Source organism: Pristis pectinata, chromosome 10 (assembly GCF_009764475.1).
Source record: "Pristis pectinata isolate sPriPec2 chromosome 10, sPriPec2.1.pri, whole genome shotgun sequence".
NCBI lineage: Eukaryota > Metazoa > Chordata > Chondrichthyes > Rhinopristiformes > Pristidae > Pristis > Pristis pectinata.
Genome location: NC_067414.1, coordinates 96,553,279 through 96,573,152, shown reverse-complemented (window position 1 = coordinate 96,573,152; position 19,874 = coordinate 96,553,279). Strand labels below are relative to the sequence as shown.

General features: G+C 55.7%; 1 protein-coding gene across 1 annotated transcript in view; it reads right to left on the bottom strand.

Moving 5' to 3' along the window:
• Window positions 1-1,838: 1,838 nt before the first annotated feature.
• The window catches only part of LOC127575522 (calpain-2 catalytic subunit-like), a 34,743-nt gene continuing 16,707 nt past the window's right edge, over window positions 1,839-19,874 (bottom strand). Inside the window, 7 exon segments of the mRNA XM_052025456.1 lie at window positions 1,839-1,950; window positions 5,714-5,922; window positions 6,418-6,507; window positions 7,959-7,970; window positions 11,586-11,746; window positions 14,876-15,039; window positions 17,113-17,184. Of these exon segments, the coding sequence (XP_051881416.1) occupies window positions 1,839-1,950; window positions 5,714-5,922; window positions 6,418-6,507; window positions 7,959-7,970; window positions 11,586-11,746; window positions 14,876-15,039; window positions 17,113-17,184 (820 nt within the window).

The following is a 19,874-nucleotide window of genomic DNA, read 5'->3' as shown; positions in this document are numbered from 1 at the left end:
GGAGGGGGTGAGTGGGGGAGGTGGGGGGAGGGGGTGAGTGGGGGAGGTGTGGGGGGTGGGGGGAGGGGAGGGGGTGAGAGTGGGGGAGGTGGGGGGAGGGGAGGGGGTGAGTGCGGGAGGTGTGGGGGTGGGGGGAGGGGAGGGGGTGAGTGGGGGGAGGTGTGGGGGTGGGTGGAGGGGAGGGTGTGAGTGGGGGAGGTGTGGGGGGGGTGGAGGGGAGGGGGTGAGTGGGGGAGGGTGGGGGTGGGGGGAGGGGAGGGGTGAGTGGGGGAGATGTGGGGGGTGGGGGGAGGGGAGGGGGTGAGTGGGGGAGGGTGGGAGGTGGGTGGAGGGGAGGGGGTGAGTGGGGGGAGGGGAGGGGAGAGGAGGGGGTGAGTGGGGGAGGTGGGGGGAGGGGGTGAGTGGGGGAGGTGTGGGGGGTGGGGGGAGGGGAGGGGGTGGTGGGGGAGGTGGGGGGAGGGGAGGGGGTGAGTGCGGGAGGGTGGGGTGGGGGGGGAGGGGGGGGTGAGTGGGGGAGGTGTGGGGGGTGGGTGGAGGGGAGGGTGTGAGTGGGGGAGGTGTGGGGGGTGGGTGGAGGGGAGGGGGTGAGTGGGGGAGGGTGGGGGTGGGGGGAGGGGAGGGGGTGAGTGGGGGAGATGTGGGGGGTGGGGGGAGGGGAGGGGGTGAGTGGGGGAGGTGGGGGGAGGGGTGAGTGGGGGAGGTGGGGGGGTGGGGGGAGGGGAGGGGGTGAGTGGGGGAGGTGTGGGGGTGGGGGGAGGGGAGGGGGTGAGTGGGGGAGGTGGGGGGTGGGGGGAGGGGGAGGGGGGGGTGAGTGGGGGAGGTGTGGGGGGGTGGGGGGAGGGGAGGGGTGAGTGGGGAGGTGTGGGGGGTGGGGGGAGGGGAGGGGGTGAGTGGGGGGGTGTGGGGGGTGGGGGGAGGGGAGGGGGTGAGTGGGGGAGGTGTGGGGGGTGGGGGAGGGAGGGGGTGAGTGGGGAGGTGTGGGGGTGGGTGGAGGGGAGGGGGTGAGTGGGGGAGGTGGGTGGAGGGGAGGGGGTGAGTGGGGAGGGGGTGGAGGGGAGGGGGTGAGTGGGGAGGTGGGTGGAGGGGAGGGGGTGAGTGGGGGAGGTGTGGGGGGTGGGTGGAGGGGAGGGGGTGAGTGGGGGAGGTGGGTGGAGGGGAGGGGGTGAGTGGGGGAGGTGTGGGGGTGGGTGGAGGGGAGGGGGTGAGTGGGGGAGGGGGGGGGAGGGGAGAGGAGGGGGTGAGTGGGGGAGGTGGGGGGAGGGGGTGAGTGGGGGAGGTGTGGGGGGTGGGGGGAGGGGAGGGGTGAGTGGGGAGGTGGGGGGAGGGAGGGGGTGAGTGAGGGAGGTGGGGGGAGGGGAGGGGAGGGGAGGTGTGGGGGTGGGGGGAGGGGAAGGGGTGAGTGGGAGGTGGGGGGAGGGGGGAGGGGAGGGGGTGAGTGGGGGTGTGGGGGGAGGGGAGGGGGTGAGTGGGGGGGGGTGGAGGGGAGGGGTGAGTGGGGGAGGTGTGGGGGGTGGGGGGAGGGGAGGGGTGAGTGGGGGAGGTGTGGGGGTGGGGGAGGGGAGGGGGTGAGTGGGGGAGGTGGGGGGAGGGGAGGGGGTGAGTGGGGGAGGTGTGGGAGGGGGCACCTGGGTGGGGGTTGTGTGGGGGGTGGGTGAATGGGATCTGGGGGTGTGGTGGGAGGGTCAGGGCAGGGGTGTTGGGTGTTGTGGGGATGGTGTGGGAGGGGTCGTGGGGGAGGAGGAGGTGGATGAGGGGAGTGAGTGGGGACTGAGTTGGGGGGTTGGGACTGGGCTGACTGTCCTCAGGTCCCAGGCCAGTAGGCCCAGGCCGACTTCCCATCACCCCCCCAGAACGGTAACCGGGGGCGACATGGTGTCACTCACCTGGGCATATTGATCGAAGATCTGTTCCCACTCGCTGTACTCCTGCCTGCTCAGTGACGGTTGTGTGCTGGAGACAGACACACAGGAAGATGACAGTAGTCGGCCTTGCCCTCCACAGCACACCCTCGGGCAGTATTACCCCTCCACCTTCCCCCACCAATGGTAAATTGTAAATTGGTTTATTATTGTCACATGTACCGAGGTACAGTGAAAAACTTTGTTTTGCATGCCATCCATACACATCATTTCATCACATCAGTGCATCGAGGCAGTACAAGGGAAAACAGTAACAGAATACAGAATAAAGTGTTCCAGTTACAGAGAAAGTGCAGTGCAGGCAGACAATAAGGTGCAAGGGCCATGACGAGGTACATTGTGAGGTCAAGAGTCCATCTTATCGTACTAGGGAACCGTTCAATAGTTTTATAACAGTGGGATAGAAGCTGTCCTTGAGCCTGGTGGTACGTGCTTTCAGGCTTTGTATCTTCTGCCGATGGGAGGGGGAGAAGAGAGAATGCCCTGGGTGGGTGGGGTCTTTGATTGTGCTGGCTGCTTTACCGAGGCAGCGAGAAGAATAGACAGAGTCCCGGTTTCCGTGATGCGCTGAGCTGTGTCCACAACTCTCCGCAGTTTCCTACGGCCATGGGCAGAGCAGTTGCCGTACCGAGCCGTGATGCATCCGGATAGGATATTTTCGTTGTGCATCGATAAAAATGGGTGAGGGTTGATGGGGACGGGCTGAACTTCCCTAACTTTTTGAGGAAGTAGAGGTGCTTTCTGGCCGTGGCTGTAAATGATGGTAGTGTGTTCCCACCAGAGAGATGCATCTTCTCCCTATACCTCATTGTCTTCCCGCTAAATCCCACACATACAACATTGGCCATTGGGCCCTTCCTGCCTGCTTCGCCCATTCAGTACGATGGTGGCTGATCCAATCTTGGCCTCAGCTCCACTTTCCTGCCCACTTCCATACCCATTGCCCGCACCCTGAGCACATTCACTGGTGAAGAAGGCATGTGACATGCTAGCCTTCAGAGGTCGGGAGACAGAATATAAGTGTTGGGAACGTTACATTGCAACTTTACCAGACTTCGGTTAGGCTGCACGGAGTATTGTGTGTGGGTCTGGTCACCACACTACAGGAAGGATGTGGTTGTGCTGGAGAAAGTGCAGAGCAGATTCCTCATTCTCTTGCTGGGATTGGAGGGCTTTAGTTATGGGGGAGATTGGACAGGCTGGGCTTGTTTTCCCTGGAGTGACAGAGGCTGAGGGGTGACCTGATGGAGGTGGATAAAATTATGGGAGGCTTAGATAGTAGGCAGAATCTTTTCCCTGTGGTGGGGGTGTCAAAAACAAGAGGGCTTAGATTTAAGGTGAGCGGGGGTCATCTTAAAGGGGATCGGTGGGGAATTTTTTTGAACACAGAGCGCCGTCGATACCTGGAAGGCGCGCCCGAGGTGGAGGTAGCATCAGGTACGGTCACCGAGAGATGTTTAGACAGACCCACGAATCGGCAAGGCACAGAGGGATAGGGTGCTACTGGGGTCAAATGGGATTAGTGTGGATGGACAGTAAGTTAGCATGGATGCGGTAGGCCGAAGGGCCTGTTTCTGTGCTGTACCTCTCTCTGGGACTCCTCCTCCACACCTCTCGGGGAGGCGGGGGTAGAAGAGAGAATTCCAGTGATTCACAAACCCCACCCCCCCAACAGAAGAAGAGCAGAAGCTTCTCCCTTGTATCCTGGTCACTTCAGCCATTAGATCACCACCACGGCGTCTGGGAGTCTGCCACACGTGGAACTTGCTGTGTAAAAGAACAACGGCCGTTGAAGTGGCAGTGAAATGTTCAGGACCTGAAAGAGTTTTATCATTGCAGGATACTCTCCAGAAAGTGACCACGACCTTGTCCACAGAAGTTCCCAAAATAACTGGCTGGAGATTTATTCAAAGCCAGTGGGAGACTGTGGAGGGAAGTGGACAGTCAACGTTTCGGGTCGAGACCCTTCACCTGGAAACATCGACTGTCCACTCTTCCCCCCCCCCCCCCCCCACAGATGCTGCTGACCCGCTGAGCTCCCCAGCATCTTGTCACTTGTGTAGACGTGTGTTTAGCGCCCCCCCCCCACCCCAGCCATTTGTCAGCGACGAGTTTCCTCCCTGTGACCTCTCGGGTCGTGAAGGACAAGGGTCAGCGGGTGCAGGGGAACACCACCACCCACAGGTTCCCTCCCGGTCCCGCGCCATCCTGTTCGGGAAACCTATCGCCCGTTCCTTCACCGTCGCTGGGTCTAAATCCCGGGACACCCTGCCCAGCAGCATGTGGGAGAGAATGACCAAACAAACACTCTTTTGTCTTTGTGGGATCTGTGCATCACTGCAAGGCCACACTGATTGCCCGTCCCTCACTGCCCCCAGAGGGGGGAGGTGGTGAGCCCATCTTGTACTGTTGCAGCCCTCTGGGGGCAGTGACGGATGGGCAATCAGTGTGGCCTTGCAGTGATGCACAGATCCACAAAGACAAAAGAGTGTTTGTTTGGTCATTCTCTATGTGTTCTCTGAGGAAGGTGTTGGACAGCAGAGTGAGTGATGATTGGACTTGAGATTGGGATTGGTATCTTGCAAGTGAAGTGACCCATGAGTTACATGGATTTACTGTGGATTTACTGTGGAGTCTAGTACAAGAGGGCATGACTTCAGGATTGAAGGGCGCCCATTCAGAACAGAGATGCGGGAAATTTCCTTAGCCAGAGGGCGGTGAATCTGTGGAACTTGTTGCCACGGGCGACTGAGGAGGCAAAGTCATTGGGGGTATTTAAGGCAGGGATTGATAGGTATCTGAGTAGCCAGGGCATCAAAGGTTATGGTGAGAAGGCGGGGGAGTGGGGCTAAATGGGACAATGGATCAGCTCATGACAGAATGGCAGAGCAGACTCGATGGGCGAATGGCTGACTTCTGCTCCTTTGTCTTATGGTCTTATTCCCATCAATTCACCCAGACAGGCAGAGCAGTGTCTCCAATGGACGAGGGAGGGTCTGTCCTAGCGGAGACGATGGATCCCATTTGTTCCCGGGACCCGGGCTGGTGCTTATGGTGACCCTTAGTTTCCCATTCCCGCTGCCTGGAGCCGGTGGCGGGGATTCAGTCACAGCAGGTGTGCACCGTTGGAGGGTCGAGGCAATGGGGCAACTACAGGGGGCAACGGACCTGCAGCCCCGCACAGAGGCTGCTCCAGGCTGGTGGGGGGGGGGGGGGGGCAGATGTTGTCCTGGGTGGAGGCCAGCACTGGGGCTGATGGGCTTCCTGGTCAAACCCGGCATCTCCCTGGAGATCTCCTTGCTGTCAGCCCAAATTCAGCTCCCCAGTTTTTGGTGGGATTTTAATGCCCGGATACAGAGCAGCTCTCGTGGGATGGGTGGGGTGAGAGACCGCCACACCTTACCAGCTCAGTCCATCCCAGCAGCAGAACCTGCACTGGGAGCCTGGCACATCACACGGAGTACGGGGAGGGGCGCAGGGGGAAGGAGAGGGGGGAGAAAAGAGAGCATGGGAAAGGGGGGTAGATGGGGGAAGAGAGGGGCAAAAGGGGAGGGGGAGGGAGAGAGAGAGGCAGAGAGAGGGAGAGAGGGAGGGAGGGAAGGAGAGAGGGAGGGAGAGGGAGAGAGGGAGGGAGGGAGGGAGAGAGAGAGGGAAGGAGGGAGAGAGGGAAGGAGGGGGGAGAGTGGGAGTGGGGGGATGAGAGCGAGGAAGACGGAGAGAGAGAGAGGGGAGAGAGACGGGGGAGAGGGAGAGAGAGAGACGGACATTCACACCAAGCGAGTGAGGCAGCTTACTTGTGGGGCTTGCCCTTGTGGAAGTACGTGCGGAGGATGAACTCGGCTTGCTCGTTGGGCTGCTCCGTACTCGGCACGATGATGTAGGTGCCGGGTCCCAGCCGGTAGGTCTCGCTCACCTCCCTGACCGCCGTGTACGTCAGCCCCCGCGTCACCAGGTAACGCTCGCTGAAGAACATCTGCGGCAGCTTCTGCTCCTTCACCTGCACCTGAGGCGGGAAGGGAACAAGTCAGCCGTGCGTCGTATCCCGGCAACTCGAGGAGCCCATTTGGCCCTTTTGGATCATGTCAGCACAATGAGAGAGCTATCAGACAAATCCCACATCCCTACCCTCTGATAACAGTCCTATCAATCTTAGTACTGTAACACTTGGTCAGTTAAGGCTCCTATATATTGAGTGTGCTTTAATCTTTCTTGCTAATGACAGGAAGAGACCATTCACTCCATCTGGTCCATACTAGCCCCCAACACAGCAATCCCATCCGTCCCAATTCCCCTACTATTTATTCTCTGTCATATGTCCTCCTTGGTTCTACCGTCACTCAACTATACACTAGAGGCAACGTACGGCGGCCACAACCCATCGCATATTTTGGGATGTGGGAGGAACCTGGGGCACCCGGGGTGGGGGAACCCACCCAGTCAGAGGGAGAACGTGCAAACTCCACGCACAGACAGAGCCCAAGGTCAGGATCGAACTGACCTCTGTGTAGACTGCATCAACAGCACTGCCCTCGTCAGTACGTTTTGTTACCTTTTCTTCAGAAAACTGATGGTCATTCGCAAACCCTCCCTAGCAAAAAAACCATATTGACTTTGATTAATCTCTGCCTTTCAAGGGCTGATTAATCCTGTTCCTTGCCAACAACTGTTGACAACTGCCGTTCGACCTGTAGTTACCAGGTTTGACACATTTGTCGCCTAGTGCAGATTTAAATATCTCAGTCAGGTCCCCAGCAATCTCCTCCCTTACCTGGGATACATCTCATCAGCCTCTGAGGATCTATTCACCTTTAAACTTGCTATGATACCCAAGACCTCCTCCTCTTTAATGCTAACACGTTCTGGAGTTTTTCCATTGCTCAGTTTGCCAACTAACTCCCTTCCCCACAGTGAACACGGAGGAGATTGTGTCTGAGAGTTGGAGGGTGTTGTCAAATTAAGGGAGCGCCTGAACAAGTGTGTGAGGAGCACAGAGTTACCGGGAAAATTCCCAGTGGATTTTTACAGCTCCTGTCACCTGCCAGCTTTAAACCTCCAGTCTCAGCTTCTGGGGCTAGTGGGGAAAGAGGCCGGGAGGGCATGGGAGGCATAAGGTCACCACTCAGCGCTCAGAGGTCAGAATTAGTCAATGTTTTACTGACTTTGATTTAAAACAAATCCTAAATATCTACATAAATAAAATGTACATACATGTGTTTCATTTATTTAAACCATACAAATATTTTAAAGATTTATTATAGCTGCAGAAGTAATTTTGTTTAACCAAGGTTGCACAAGCAAAATAAATTTTAATGATAATATGACTTTGAATGTGCCCGTGATATCATTCTTAAAGATATTTCTTTTTAAGTTTTATTTACAGTGTGGTAACAGGCTCTTCTGGCCCAATGAGTCCGCGCCGCCCATTTTAAACCCAAATTGACTGACCCGCATGCCTTTTTGTTGTGCCTTATAGTGATTGGAAGAGAATGAAAGTCAATTAAGTAAACAAATTACATGACCTTGCTGAAAATCAGAACCGAAAAATTCAAGCCAGAGACTGGGGCTATTGGTCAATGTATGCCCCTGAGCAGTGAGAGTAACATTCTGGTCCCGTACGTTGGGAGTAACATTCTGGTCCCGTACATTGAGAGTAACATTCTGGTCCCGTACATTGAGAGTAACATTATGCAAGGCATCTGGTCAATTAACACATGGAGCACAGGGTCATGTACCAAGTCCACACCAAGCAGCAACCACACATTTACACTAATGCTACACAAATCCCGTATTCTACTCTCCCCACATTCTCATCAACTACTTCCAGATCCACCATTCTACCATTCACTGACAAGGTCCCCAAACATTACGAGTAACCTTATCAAGGGCTATTGGTCAATTAATGCTCCTGAGCATTGGGTGTGGATATTAACCAGGACTGCAGAAGAACCAAAGGTCCCGAACATTAACTTTAGTTTTAATCAGGTAAACACACCAGACAAGTGCATGCGTCCAAAGTCTGGGCAGGAGATGTGTACTCACCATGGGCGGCACCTGTGGGAAGGAAGTGGGAGGAGATTGTCAGTCCACACTTTGTGCTCATGAATTCCCGTATCTGCCTCGTGTTTACTCCGAGTTACCGGCTGACTCACATCGGTCTCTCGCTCAGGCACTGGGAATTCCATTAGCCTGAGCCCTGTGGTGATTCAGTGTAAACGCAGCCCCAGGTTCAGAAGTAAGAGTACAGTTATACAACCCCAGTTGGCCCCACGGTTGGCTTCATAGAGGCTCGTCCTCTTGTTCCACTTGCTTTGTAATGAGTGGTCACGGGGAATATTACAAGCATGGTTTGGCCTGCAACAGCATAGTGCACCGCTTCAACCCTCATCAGCAAGACGTCGACCACATGTGGAGCACTGTGTGCAGTTCTGGTCGCCCTGCTGTAGGAAGGATGGTATTCAACTAGAGAGGGTGCAGCAAAGATTTACGAGGATGTTACCGGGGCTGGAGGCTCAGGTTACAAGGAGAGACGGGACAGGCTGGAACTGTTTTACCCTGGAGTGTAGGAGGCTGAGGGGTGAGTGTCTCGAGGTTTGTAAATCATGAGGGGCATAGAAGAAGTGGATCATCAGAGTCTTTTCCCCACTGTAGGGGAGTTTAAAACTAAAGTGGTGGTGGGGGGGGGGGTGCAGGGAGAGATTTAAAAGGGGCCCGAGGGGCAACTTTTTCACCCGGAGGGTGGTGGGTATGTGGAACGAGCTGCCAGGTGAAGTGGCAGAGGCGGGCACAATTACAACACTTGGACAGGTACACGGACAGGAAAGGTTGAGAGGGATATGGGCCAAATGCAGGCAAATGGGATTCGCTCAGTTTGGAACTTGGTCAGCATGGATGAGTTGGGCCGAAAGGCCTGTGACTCCCAACTTATGGGCAAACTTTAAATGGTCATGTCTTCTGCTCATGTGTGTGTGTCTCTCTCTCTGAATCAAAGCCTCTGTTTCCCGTTTTCGAGGTGGAGAGTGTGGAGGGAATTGAACCAAAGGCAGGGGAGCAAGGGGCCCAGTCCCGGCAGCCTAGGCCCCCACACAGCTGGGAACGGCGGACCATTGCAGGCTGAGGAACGTCAGGCCGACTGGAGCTCGGGTCTACCCTCTGTAGCTCCAGCGCCCGATGGGAGCAGCCAGGGATCATCCCTGCAGAGGCCAAGTCATTTAAGGCAGAGATCGACGGGTTCTTGATTGGTGAGGGGTTAAGGGTTGTGAGGAATGAGTGTTCTCTGGTAAATACACCGCAGAAATGTGGATGTTGTTTAGGGACCACCTACATGGGGTTCTAGATAGGTCTGTACCGCTGAGACAGGGAGAGGATGGTAGGTTGAAGGAACCTTGGTTAACAAGAGGGAGGAAAGTTTAGTCAAGAGGAAAAGGAAGCATATTTAAGGTTTAGGAAGCAAAAATCAGACAGGGCTCTTGAGAGTTATAAGGTAGCCAGGAAGGAGCTTAAGAAGGGACTTAGAGGAGCTAGAAGGGGCGATGAGAAGGCCTTGGCAAGTAAGGTTAAGGAAAACCCTAAGGCATTCTACACATATGTGAGGAACAAGAGGACGACTAGGGTGAGAGTAGGACCACTCAGGGATAAGGGGGGGAGAAAGTGTGTCTGGAGGCAAAGGAGGTAGGGGAAGTCCTGAATGAACATCTTGCTTCAGTGCTCACCAGGGAGAGGGACTTAGACGAATGCGAGGTTAGCGTAGAACAGGCAATTGTGTGGGAGCATGTCGAGGTTAAGAAAGAAGCAGCGTTGGAGCTACAAAAGCATTAGGATAGATAAGTCCCTGGGGTCGGATAGGATATACCCCAGGTTACTATGGGAAGAGATTGCTGGTTCTTTGAGTCCTCCCTGGCCACAGGAGTGGTAGCGGAGGATTGGAGGCCGGCAAACATTGGTCAAGCAAGGTAAAATGGATAATCCTGGGAATTATAGACCAGTGAGTCTAACATCAGTGGTGGGCAAGCTATTGGAGACGATTCTTAGGGACAAGATTTACGAGCATTTGGAGAAGCAAAGTCTTATTAGGGACAGTCAACATGGCTTTTGAAGGGCAGGTCGTGCCTCACGAGCCTAACAGAGTTTTTTGAGGAAATGACAAGACAAATTGATGAAGAATGTGTGGTGGATGTGGTGTATATGGATTTTAGCAAGGCGTTTGACAAGGTTCCTCATGGTAGGTTCACTCAGAAAGACATGAAGTATGGGGTCCATGCAAAATTGGCCGTGTGGATTTGGAATTGGTTTGCCCACAGAAGGCAGAGGGTGGGTGTGGAAGGGGAGTATTCGACCTGGAGGTCAGTGACTTGGGTGTTCCACAGGGATCTGTTCTGGGACCCCTGCTCTTTGAGATTTTTGTAAATGATTTGGATGAGGAAGTGGAAGGATGGGTTGGTAAGTTTGCTGATGACACGAAGGTTGGTGGTGTAGTAGCCAGTGAAGGTGGTTGTCGTAGGTTGCAACGGGATTTAGACAGGATGCAGAGTTGGGCGGAGAAGTGGTAGATGGAGTTCAATCCCAAGAAGTGTGAAGTGATACACTTTGGAAGAACAAACTTGAAGGCAGAGTACATGGTTAATGGCAGAATCCTTAGCAGTGCGGAGGGACAGAGAGATCTTGGGGTCCGAAGATCCCGCAGAGCTGCTGCACAATTTGATAGGGCGGTTAAGGAAGCATATGGTGTGTCAGCCTTCATTAGTCGGGGACTGAGTCCAAGAGCCACGAGGTGATGTGGCAGCTCTATAGAACTCTGGTTAGACCACACTTGGAGCATTGTGTCCAGTTCTGGTCACCACATTATAGGAAGGATGTGGAAGCTTTAGAGAGGGTGCAGAGGAGATTTACCAGGATGCTGCCTGGGTTGGAGAGCATGTCTTATGAGGAGAAGTTTAGTGAGCTGGGGCTTTTCTCTTTGGAGCAACGAGATGAGGGGCGACTTGATAGAGGTGTACAAGATTATGAGAGGCATAGACTGAGTGGACAGCCGGCACCTTTTCCCCATGGTGGCAATAGCCAACACTAGAGGTCACCCGTTTAAGGTCCGTGGAGGAAAGTTTGGGGGGGGGTGGGGGCGCAGTGAGGGGAGATCGGAGAGGGGGGAACAGGCGGAGATGAGACCCTGTGGAGCCAAGGGTGGCAGAGAGTCCACACAGTTCTATGGGACTCTCCCCCCCCCTTCAGGGGAGGGGGAAGGAGGGGGAAGATGGGTCCCTGATGATTGGTGGGGGGGCCTCCCAACTCCTCCCCATCCCCCACCGTCTCTTGACACCACCCCCTCCCAACTCCCCTCTCACATCCCAGTGCTCCTCCCCTCCTGTATCCACACCCGCCTCCCCTTCTCTCTCCCAACCCCCCATCCCAATGCCCCCGCCCCCCCATCTCCCCTCCCCTCTCCACCCCTCCCTCTGCCCCCCCTCCCAATGCCCCATCCCCCGTCCCCTCCTTGGTCACCCCTCCCCTCCCCTCCCTGCCTCCCAATGCCCCTTCCCCCCGTCCTCCCCTCCATCACCCCTCCCCACCCCTTTCTGCACATCTCTCTGCCACCCCCTCCCAATGCCCCTTCGCGCCCCCCCCCCCCCCCCATATCCCCTCCCCTCCCTGCGACCCACCCCGCTGGGCTCCCACCTGGAAGACGTGGCAGGCAATGGCGAGCTTGGGGCTGACGTTGCGATGCTGGTTCCGGGGTTTCTGCATCAGGGACAGCACGAAGTGGCACCTTCGGGTCTCCGGGTCCACGTTGCTCTCGGTCAGGGTCAAGCGGTACTGGGGGTTGCTGCAGTAGCTGCCTGCACAACAAACACACGTCCGGCTCACAGTACTCCTCCCACCCCTGCGCACAGCAAGATCCCAGCTCAGGAGCAGCTGCTCCCCCCCCCACACCCCCCAACAACCCACCTCCCACTGCACCGGGAGATACTTGTCACACCATCAACACCATGGAACGGTGGATCTGGTCAACATCACCCTCTGGTTAAACATAGAACACTACAGCACAGCACAGGCCCTTCGGCCCACAATGTTGTGCCGACATTTTATCCTGCTCTAAGATCTATCTAACCCTTCCCTCCCACATAGCCCCCCATTTCTCTATCATTCATGTGTCTATCTAAGAATCTCTTAAATGTCCCTAATGTATCCACCCCCACAACCTCTGCCGGCAGTGCGTTCCTTGCACCCACCACTCTCTGTGTAAAAAACTTACCCCTGACATCCCCCTTATACCTTCCTCCAATCACCTTAAATGATGTCCCCTCGTGTGAGCCATTGTTGCCCTGGGAAAAAGTCTCTGACTGTCCACTCGATCTATGCCTCATCATCTTGTACACCTCTATCAAGTCACCTCTCATCCTCCTCCTCTCCAAAGAGAAAAGCCCGAGCTCACTCAACCTATCCTCATAAAACATGCTCTCCAATCCAGGCAGCATCCTGGTAAATCTCCTCTGCACCGTCTCTAAAGCTTCCACATCCTTCCTATAGTGAGGCGACCAGAACTGGACACAATACTCCAAGTGTGTCTTGTTGGATCTTGCTGTGTACCAGGCAGGCACTGGGGGTGGGGACACAGGAGGGGCAGGGACATACAGAGGCTGTGTTTTTAACTGATTGTTTCTGACGTGGACTTCACCCGGCAAGTCCAGTATTTACTGCTCGTTCCTCACTCCCCTTGAGGAGGGGGCGTGGGGGGGTTAGCCCCCTCCTCAAACTGCTGCCGTCCTTCTGGTGAAGGTGCTTGAACGGGGTTTGGATGCAGTGATGGTGAAGCAATGGCGATATTTATAGGCAACGCAGCTCCAGAGGACCCAGGTTCGATCCTGACCTCGGGCACTGTCCGTGTGTGGAGTTTGCACGTTCTTCCCGTGACCACGTGGGCTCCCCCCCCCCCCCCTCCCCGGGTGCTCCGGTTTCCTCCCACATTCCAAAGACGTACGGGTTAGGAAGTTGTGGGCATGCTATGTTGGTGCCAGAAGCGTGGCGACACTTGCGGGCTGCCCCCAGAACACTCTACGCAAAAGATGCATTTCACTGTGTGTTTCGATGTACATGTGACTAATAAAGAGATCTTATCTTATCTCATCAGTCAGGGCACTGAGTCACATCATGTTACACCTGTACAAGGCGTTGGTAAGGCCACATTCAGAGTACTGCGTACAGTTCCGGTCACCCTGTTACAGGAAGGATGTCACTAAACTAGAGAGGGTGCCAAAAAGATTCACATGGGTGTTGTGGGGACTGGAGGGCTTGAGTGACCAGGAGAGGCCGGACAGGCTGGGACTGTTTTCCCTGGAGGGAGGGAGGCTGAGGGGTGACCTTATAGAGGTTTATAAAATCTTGAGGGCATTGGAAAAAGTGAATGGTCTCTGTCTCTTTGCCAGGGGAGGGGAGCCCAAAACCAGAGGGCATGGGTTTAGGGTGAGAAGGGGCAACTTTTGCATAGAGTGTTCTGGGGGGGGGCGGCCTGCAAGTGTCGCCACGCTTCCAGCGCCAACATAGCACACCCACAACTTCCTAACCCTACGTCTTTGGAATGTGGGAGGAAACCGGAGCACCCGGAGGAAACCCACACAGACAGAGGAGAACATACAAACTCCTTATGTTATCAGTCACTTCCCCGGCAGCACGTTCCACGTGCAGACAACCCTCTGGTGTGAACAGTTGCGAACAAGTACATGTTTAGGTTTAGAGGGACGCAGGCCAAATGTGGGCATAGGGGACTAGCTCAGGTAGGCACCTTGGTCAGCATGGGCTAGTTGGGCCGAAGGGCCTGTTTCCATGCTGTGTGGCTCTATGACTCTGATTAGCTGCTCTTGATTGGCTGTCAGACTGAGGAAGGAGGTCAAGGGCATTAGACTGGAGACAGCATCCCCCTCCTGGCACCGCACCATTGCCCCCAGGGTCACCCAGTCCTTGTATCCCTGCTACCCTCCAGTGAGCAAGGAGGGTGTTGGGGGGGGGGGGGAAGTTGTGGCCTTCTCCGGGTCCAGAGCAGTACTGAGGGAGTGCCTCACTGCCACGTGCCACCGGCCCACTGAAACCCCACCCCCGGCACTTATGCCTGCAACCACACCAAGTGTTACCACTGTCCCTACACCTCCTCCCTCACAGGCTCCCAGACAGTCCTTCCAGGTGAGGCAGCACTTCACCTGTGAGTCCGAGGGGGTCATTTATTGCGTCCGGTGCTCCCGGTGCGGCCTCCGGTGAGACCCGACGCAGACTGGGTGACCGCCTCGTCGAGCACCTTCTCTCCGTCCGTCGCAACAGCCAGACCTCCCGGTGGCCACCAACTTCAGTCCCACATCCCACTCCCACACTGACGTGTCTGTCCATGGCCTCCTCTCCTGCCAAGTCGAGGCCAGGTGCAGGTTGGAGGAACAACACCTCATATTCCGCCTTGGGAGTCTCTAACCTGACGGCCTCAACATCGACTTCTCTAACTCTGGTAACCCACCCCTTCTGTTTCTTCCCTTCCCCCCCCCAACCCCTTTGTCTTCCCTGATTCCTGTGGCTCCCTTCCCCCACCTTGATGACGTGCCCTCTCCTCCCTCCCCCTCCCCATGGTCCACTGCTCCCTCCTACTGGACTCCTCCATTCTCAGCCCTTTGCCTCTCCCACCTATCACCTCATTACATCTCCCCCCTCCCCCTCCCACCTACCTTCCCCCTCTCACCTGAACTCACCTGTCACCTGGACTCACTCTCCCCCTCCCCCCACCTTCCTATTCTGGCTTCTGCCCCCTTCCTCTCCAGTCCCGATGGAAGGGTCTGGGCCCGAGACGTCGACTGTTTATTTCCCTCCCCGGATGCTGCCCGACCTGCTGAGTTCCTCCAGCACTTTCATTTTGTGCGTTGCTCCAGTTCGGCTGCTACACACAGGTACACAGGGAGGGTCCGGGGGGGGGGGGGGGGTGAGTCACCCACCGTTATTGCTGTCCAGGGGACCTCCGGCGCTGTAGCCCCTGAGCCAGGTGCCGCGGTGCGTGGACAAGGCCCACTCCTGGTGCCCAATGCCCTTCAGGAAGTCCGGGGTGAGGCTGCAGATCACCAGCCGGGAGAAGTGCTCCTTGAAATCCCGCATTGCCATCCTGTGGGGAACAACAGAAGTGCAGGTCACCCTCAGCGACCCCTACGGAGCGTGTCCGGGAGCGGGATCAGGCCGCTCGAACCTCTCACCCCGGGTTCCTGCTCCTGATTTGTTGGAACTTCCCTCCGTACTCCTGCTCCCCATCTGCTCTCATGGGAACCAGCCTCCCCTCCATGGACTCTGTCTGCACGTCTCGCTACCTCGGTAAAGCAGCCAACATAGTCAAAGACCCACCCACCCTGGTCATTCTCTCTTCTCCCCTCTCCCACCAGGCAGAAGATACAAAAGCCTGAAAGCACGTACCACTGGGCTCAGGGACAGCTTCTATCCCGCTGTTATAAAACTATTGAATGCACCTCTTGTACGTTAAGATGGACTCTTGACCTCACAATCTACCTCGTCGTGGCCCTTACACCTTATTGTCTGCCTGCACTGCACTTTCTCTGTAACTGGAACACTTCATTCTGCATTCTGTATTGTTTTACCCTGTACTACCTCAAAGCACTGTGTAATGAATTGACCTGTACGATCGGTATGCAAGACAAGTTTTTCACTGTACCTCGGTACACGTGATAATAACAGACCAATTTAGTTATCTATTTAGAGTTATATAGCACAGAAACCGGCCCTTCAGCCCAACTCGTCTATGCCGACCAAGTTTCTTAACTGAGCTAGTCTCTGCGTTTGGCCATATCCCTCTAAAGCTTTCTTATCACCCTACGCAAAAAGATGCATTTCACTGTGTTTCGATGTACATGTGACTAATAAAGAAATCTTTTCTTATATTACCCGTCCAATGTCTTTTAAACATTGTAATTGTCCCACCTCTACCACTTCCTCTGGCAGCTTGTTCCACACACCCACCACCCTCTGTGTGAAAAACCTGCCCCTTAGGTCCCCTTTAAACCTTTCCCCGCTCACCTTTATCCCATGCCCTCTGGTTTTGGGCTCCCCTCCCCTGGGTAAGAGACAGAGACCATTCACTTTTTCCAATGGCCTCATGATTTTATAAACCTCCATAAGGTCACCCCTCGGCCTCCTTCGTTCCAGGGAAAACAGTCCCAGATTATCCGGCATCTCCTTGTAACTCAAGCCCTCTGGTCCCGGCAACATCCACGTGAATCCTTCCTGCACTCTCCCCAGTTTGATGACATCATTCCTGCAGCAGGTGACCGGAACTGCGCACAGGACTCCAAATGTGGCCTTACCGACGTCTTGTATTTCTTCATAACTTGGGAACACAGTGGGATTAATGGTAACAGGTATTTGGTGGTCAGCATAGTTTTGGTGGGCTGAAGGGCCTGTTTCTCTGCTGTGTGATTCAGTGGCTAATACAGAGGGAGAACATTCGGCCCGTCGGGTCCATGCTGGCTGACAAAGGCAATTCCATTCCCTCCCATCTTCCTGTAACCTCTTCTCCCTACGTTCCCATCAACTCCCCCAGATCCCACCCCTCAACCACACCCTGGGGCTAATTACCCCGCCAACCCAGCACATCTTTGGGACGTGGGAGGAAACCGTGGTGGGCGGGGGGGGGATCCCACGCGGTCACGGGGAGAACATGCAAACTCCACACACGGACAGCGCCCAAGGTCGGGATTGAACCCAGGTCTCTGGAGATGGGAGGTGGTGACTCCCCCAGCAGTGAGTTACCCTGACCCCCTCGCTCCCTCCCCAGCCTCGAGCACCTCCCACCCTCGGCTCTTCCAAAACTTGGCCCAGCACTCTTCTTCCTGCTGATCCGCACCCTGGAACTACGGAGGCCGGATCCGAACAATTCCCGGTCTTATGTCCCAAGCCCTCTGTGGCCTCAACCCTCCCCCCTACCACAGGCTCCTCCGGACGCTGCAACCCTCCGGGGCCTGGTCAGAGGCAGGGAGCAGGGATGACGCGCAGGCACCTCAGATCAGGAGCCCATGATTTGTGGGGTCCCAGCAAGAAGCAGGCTGCAGATCATATTCGGGCACTGGTGGAGGGAAAGCTGCGTGTGACCACCAGCCTATGGGTGAGGGCAGCCACGTGTTGTAAACCAGGAGTGGGGGTCCTGCAGAAACCGGGAGTTGTGTCTCTGTACCAGAACTCCCCGTCCTCTCGAGCAGCAGAGCGGTCCCTGATCTTGGGGTCGATCCTGTTCCACAGTGCGGACCTGTTGAACAGAGGGAACAACGTGAGAAGACAAAGGTAGTTCCAAGGACAGTTGCGGTTTGTACGGGACGTTGGTGAGGCTGCACTTGGATCACCGTGTTCCCTGCTGTAGGAAAGATTCCATTAAGCTGGAAGAGTGCAGAGGAGATTCACGAGGACGTTGCCGGGATTTGAGGGACTGGGTTATAGGAGAGATTGAGCGGGCTGGGCTTTATTCCTTGGAGCGAAGGAGGCTGAAGGGGACCTTATAGAGGGTATAAAATCATGAGGGGCAGAGATAGGGTGAACGGTCACTGTCTGTTTTCCCAGGGTTGGGGAGTCAAGAACTAGAGAGCACAGGTTTAAGGTGAGAGGGGAGAGATTTAATGGGAACCTGCGGGGCAACTCTTTCACACAGAGTATATGGAACGAGCTGCCAGAGGAAGTGGTTGAGGCAGCTACATTAACAACATTTAAAAGACACTTGGACAAGTACATGGGTAGGAAAGGTTTAGAGGGATATGGGTCAAACGCAGGCAATGGGACTAACTTAGATGGGAATCTTGGTCGGCATGGACCAGTTGGCTGAAGGGCTTGTTTCCATGCTGTGTGGGTCTACAACAGACCCTGCCTACCACATCTCCCTGAGTGTGTGAGTGCAAGTCGTGCCTACGCAACCTATATCCGGGCTCACAGAACACAGAACAGCACAAACAAAGGAACAGACCCTTCGCCCACACTGTTGGGCCGAACTAATTAAACTGCGAACTAAACTAATCCCTTCTGCCTGCACATGATCCATATCTCTGCATTCTCTGCACATCCATGTACCTGTATAAGAGCCTGTTAAACACCCCTATCGTATCTTCCTCCACCCCCACCCCTGGCAGCACATTCCAGGTACCCACCGCTCTCTGTGTAAAAAACTTGCCCCGCACATCTCCTCTGAACCTACCCCCTCTCACTTTAAATGCCTGCCCTCTGGTATTAGACACTTTGACCCTGGGAAAAAGATACCGGCTGTCTGTGCCTCTCAATCTTATAAACTTCCCTCAGGTTCAGTGACACAGAGAGCAGACTGCACTGGTAATGCGGTGAAACAGACCAATGCTCCTGAGACAGGGGTTCGAATCCCACCCCGTCATCTGGGGAATTTAGATTCGGTTAATGACATGAACTGTGGTTCCAGTAGAGTCAGAGAGATACAGCAGGGAAACAGGCCCTTCGGCCCATCGAGTCCGTGCCAACCATCAACCACTCAGTTACACCGATCCCATTTTACTCTCCACACATTTCCCATCAACTCCCCGCAGATTCTACCCCTCACCCACACGCTGGGGGCAACTTACAGGGCCAATTCACCCACACCCCATGTCTTTGGGATGTGGGAGGGAACTGGAGCACCCGGGGGTGGGGTGGGGGGGTGCATCCCACCCAGTCACAGGGAGAACGTGCAAGCTCCACACAGACAGTGCCCGAGGTTGGGATCGAACCCGGGTCTCCGTAGCTGTGAGGCAGCGGCTCTGCCCGCTGCGCCACTGGGCCGCCCCATCAAGCAGCATTCGAAGTTAGCCCCACTTTTTCTCTCTCCACAGATGCTGCGGATCTTCCAGGCATTTCCCGATTTTACTTCAGATACACAGCCGCCGGAAATCAGAGTGCTGAGGATCGGGAACAAACCAGAGAGTGCTGGAAACACTCAGTAGGTCAGGCAGCATCTGTGGGTAGAGAGGCAGAGCGGACGTTTCTGGTCTGGGACTGCGGCGTTGTCTCCGAGAGCTCCAGCTTTGCTTTGTTGGTTCACCCTGCTGTCCGCATTAACCCTCCTCTTACTTACGGCTCCTCCACCCATGTCAGCAGCTCACCACCCCGTTGGTGTCCTGCCCCAGCTGGTGTTTCCACTTCTGTTGTTACTACTGCCTCCCCCCCCCCCACCAGGTCTCCCACCCCCAGTTCCCACTGGTCTCCACAACCTTTAGTCCGTCCGCTGTGGCCCCTGGACTTCCCCGCTGCCACTTTAATCCCCGTCCCCATTCCCCACCGACCTGTCTGTCCTCGGCGGGAGGGGGCCAACCACAGACCAGAGGGGCAGCACCTTGTGCCCCGTCTGGGTTGTCTACAACCCGACGGCATGGACGTCCACCTCTCCAACTTCCAGTAACCTGCTCCCCCTCTGTCCCTTCCTCTCTCCCCCTCAGCGACCCAGTCTCCTCTCACACACACCCCTCCTCCTTCCAAACCAACCCCTCCCCTAGCCACTCCACCTGCCAATCAACCCCCCCCCTCACCTGGATCCACCTGTCACCTGCCAGCTCCTGCCCCCCACCCTACACCACCTCTACACCGCTCCACTCTTTCAGTCCCAAGAGCTGTCATTGACTTCAGGAAAGGGGCGTGTACATGCGCCTGTCTACATCAATGGTGCTGAGGTCAGAGGGTTGACATCTTCAAGTTCTTGGGAGTGAACATCACCAACAGCCTGTCCTGGTCAAATCACGTAGATGCCACGGCCAAGAAAGCTCACCACGCCTCTACTTCCTCAGGAGTCCCCTTTGATTCTCACCAACTTTTACCGATGCACCATAGAAAGCATCCTGTCTGGATGTATCCTGGCTTGGTACGGCAACTGCTCTGCCCAAGACCGCAAGAAGCTGCAGAGAGTTGTGGACACAGCCCAGCGCATCATGGACACGAGCCTCCCCTCCTTGGACT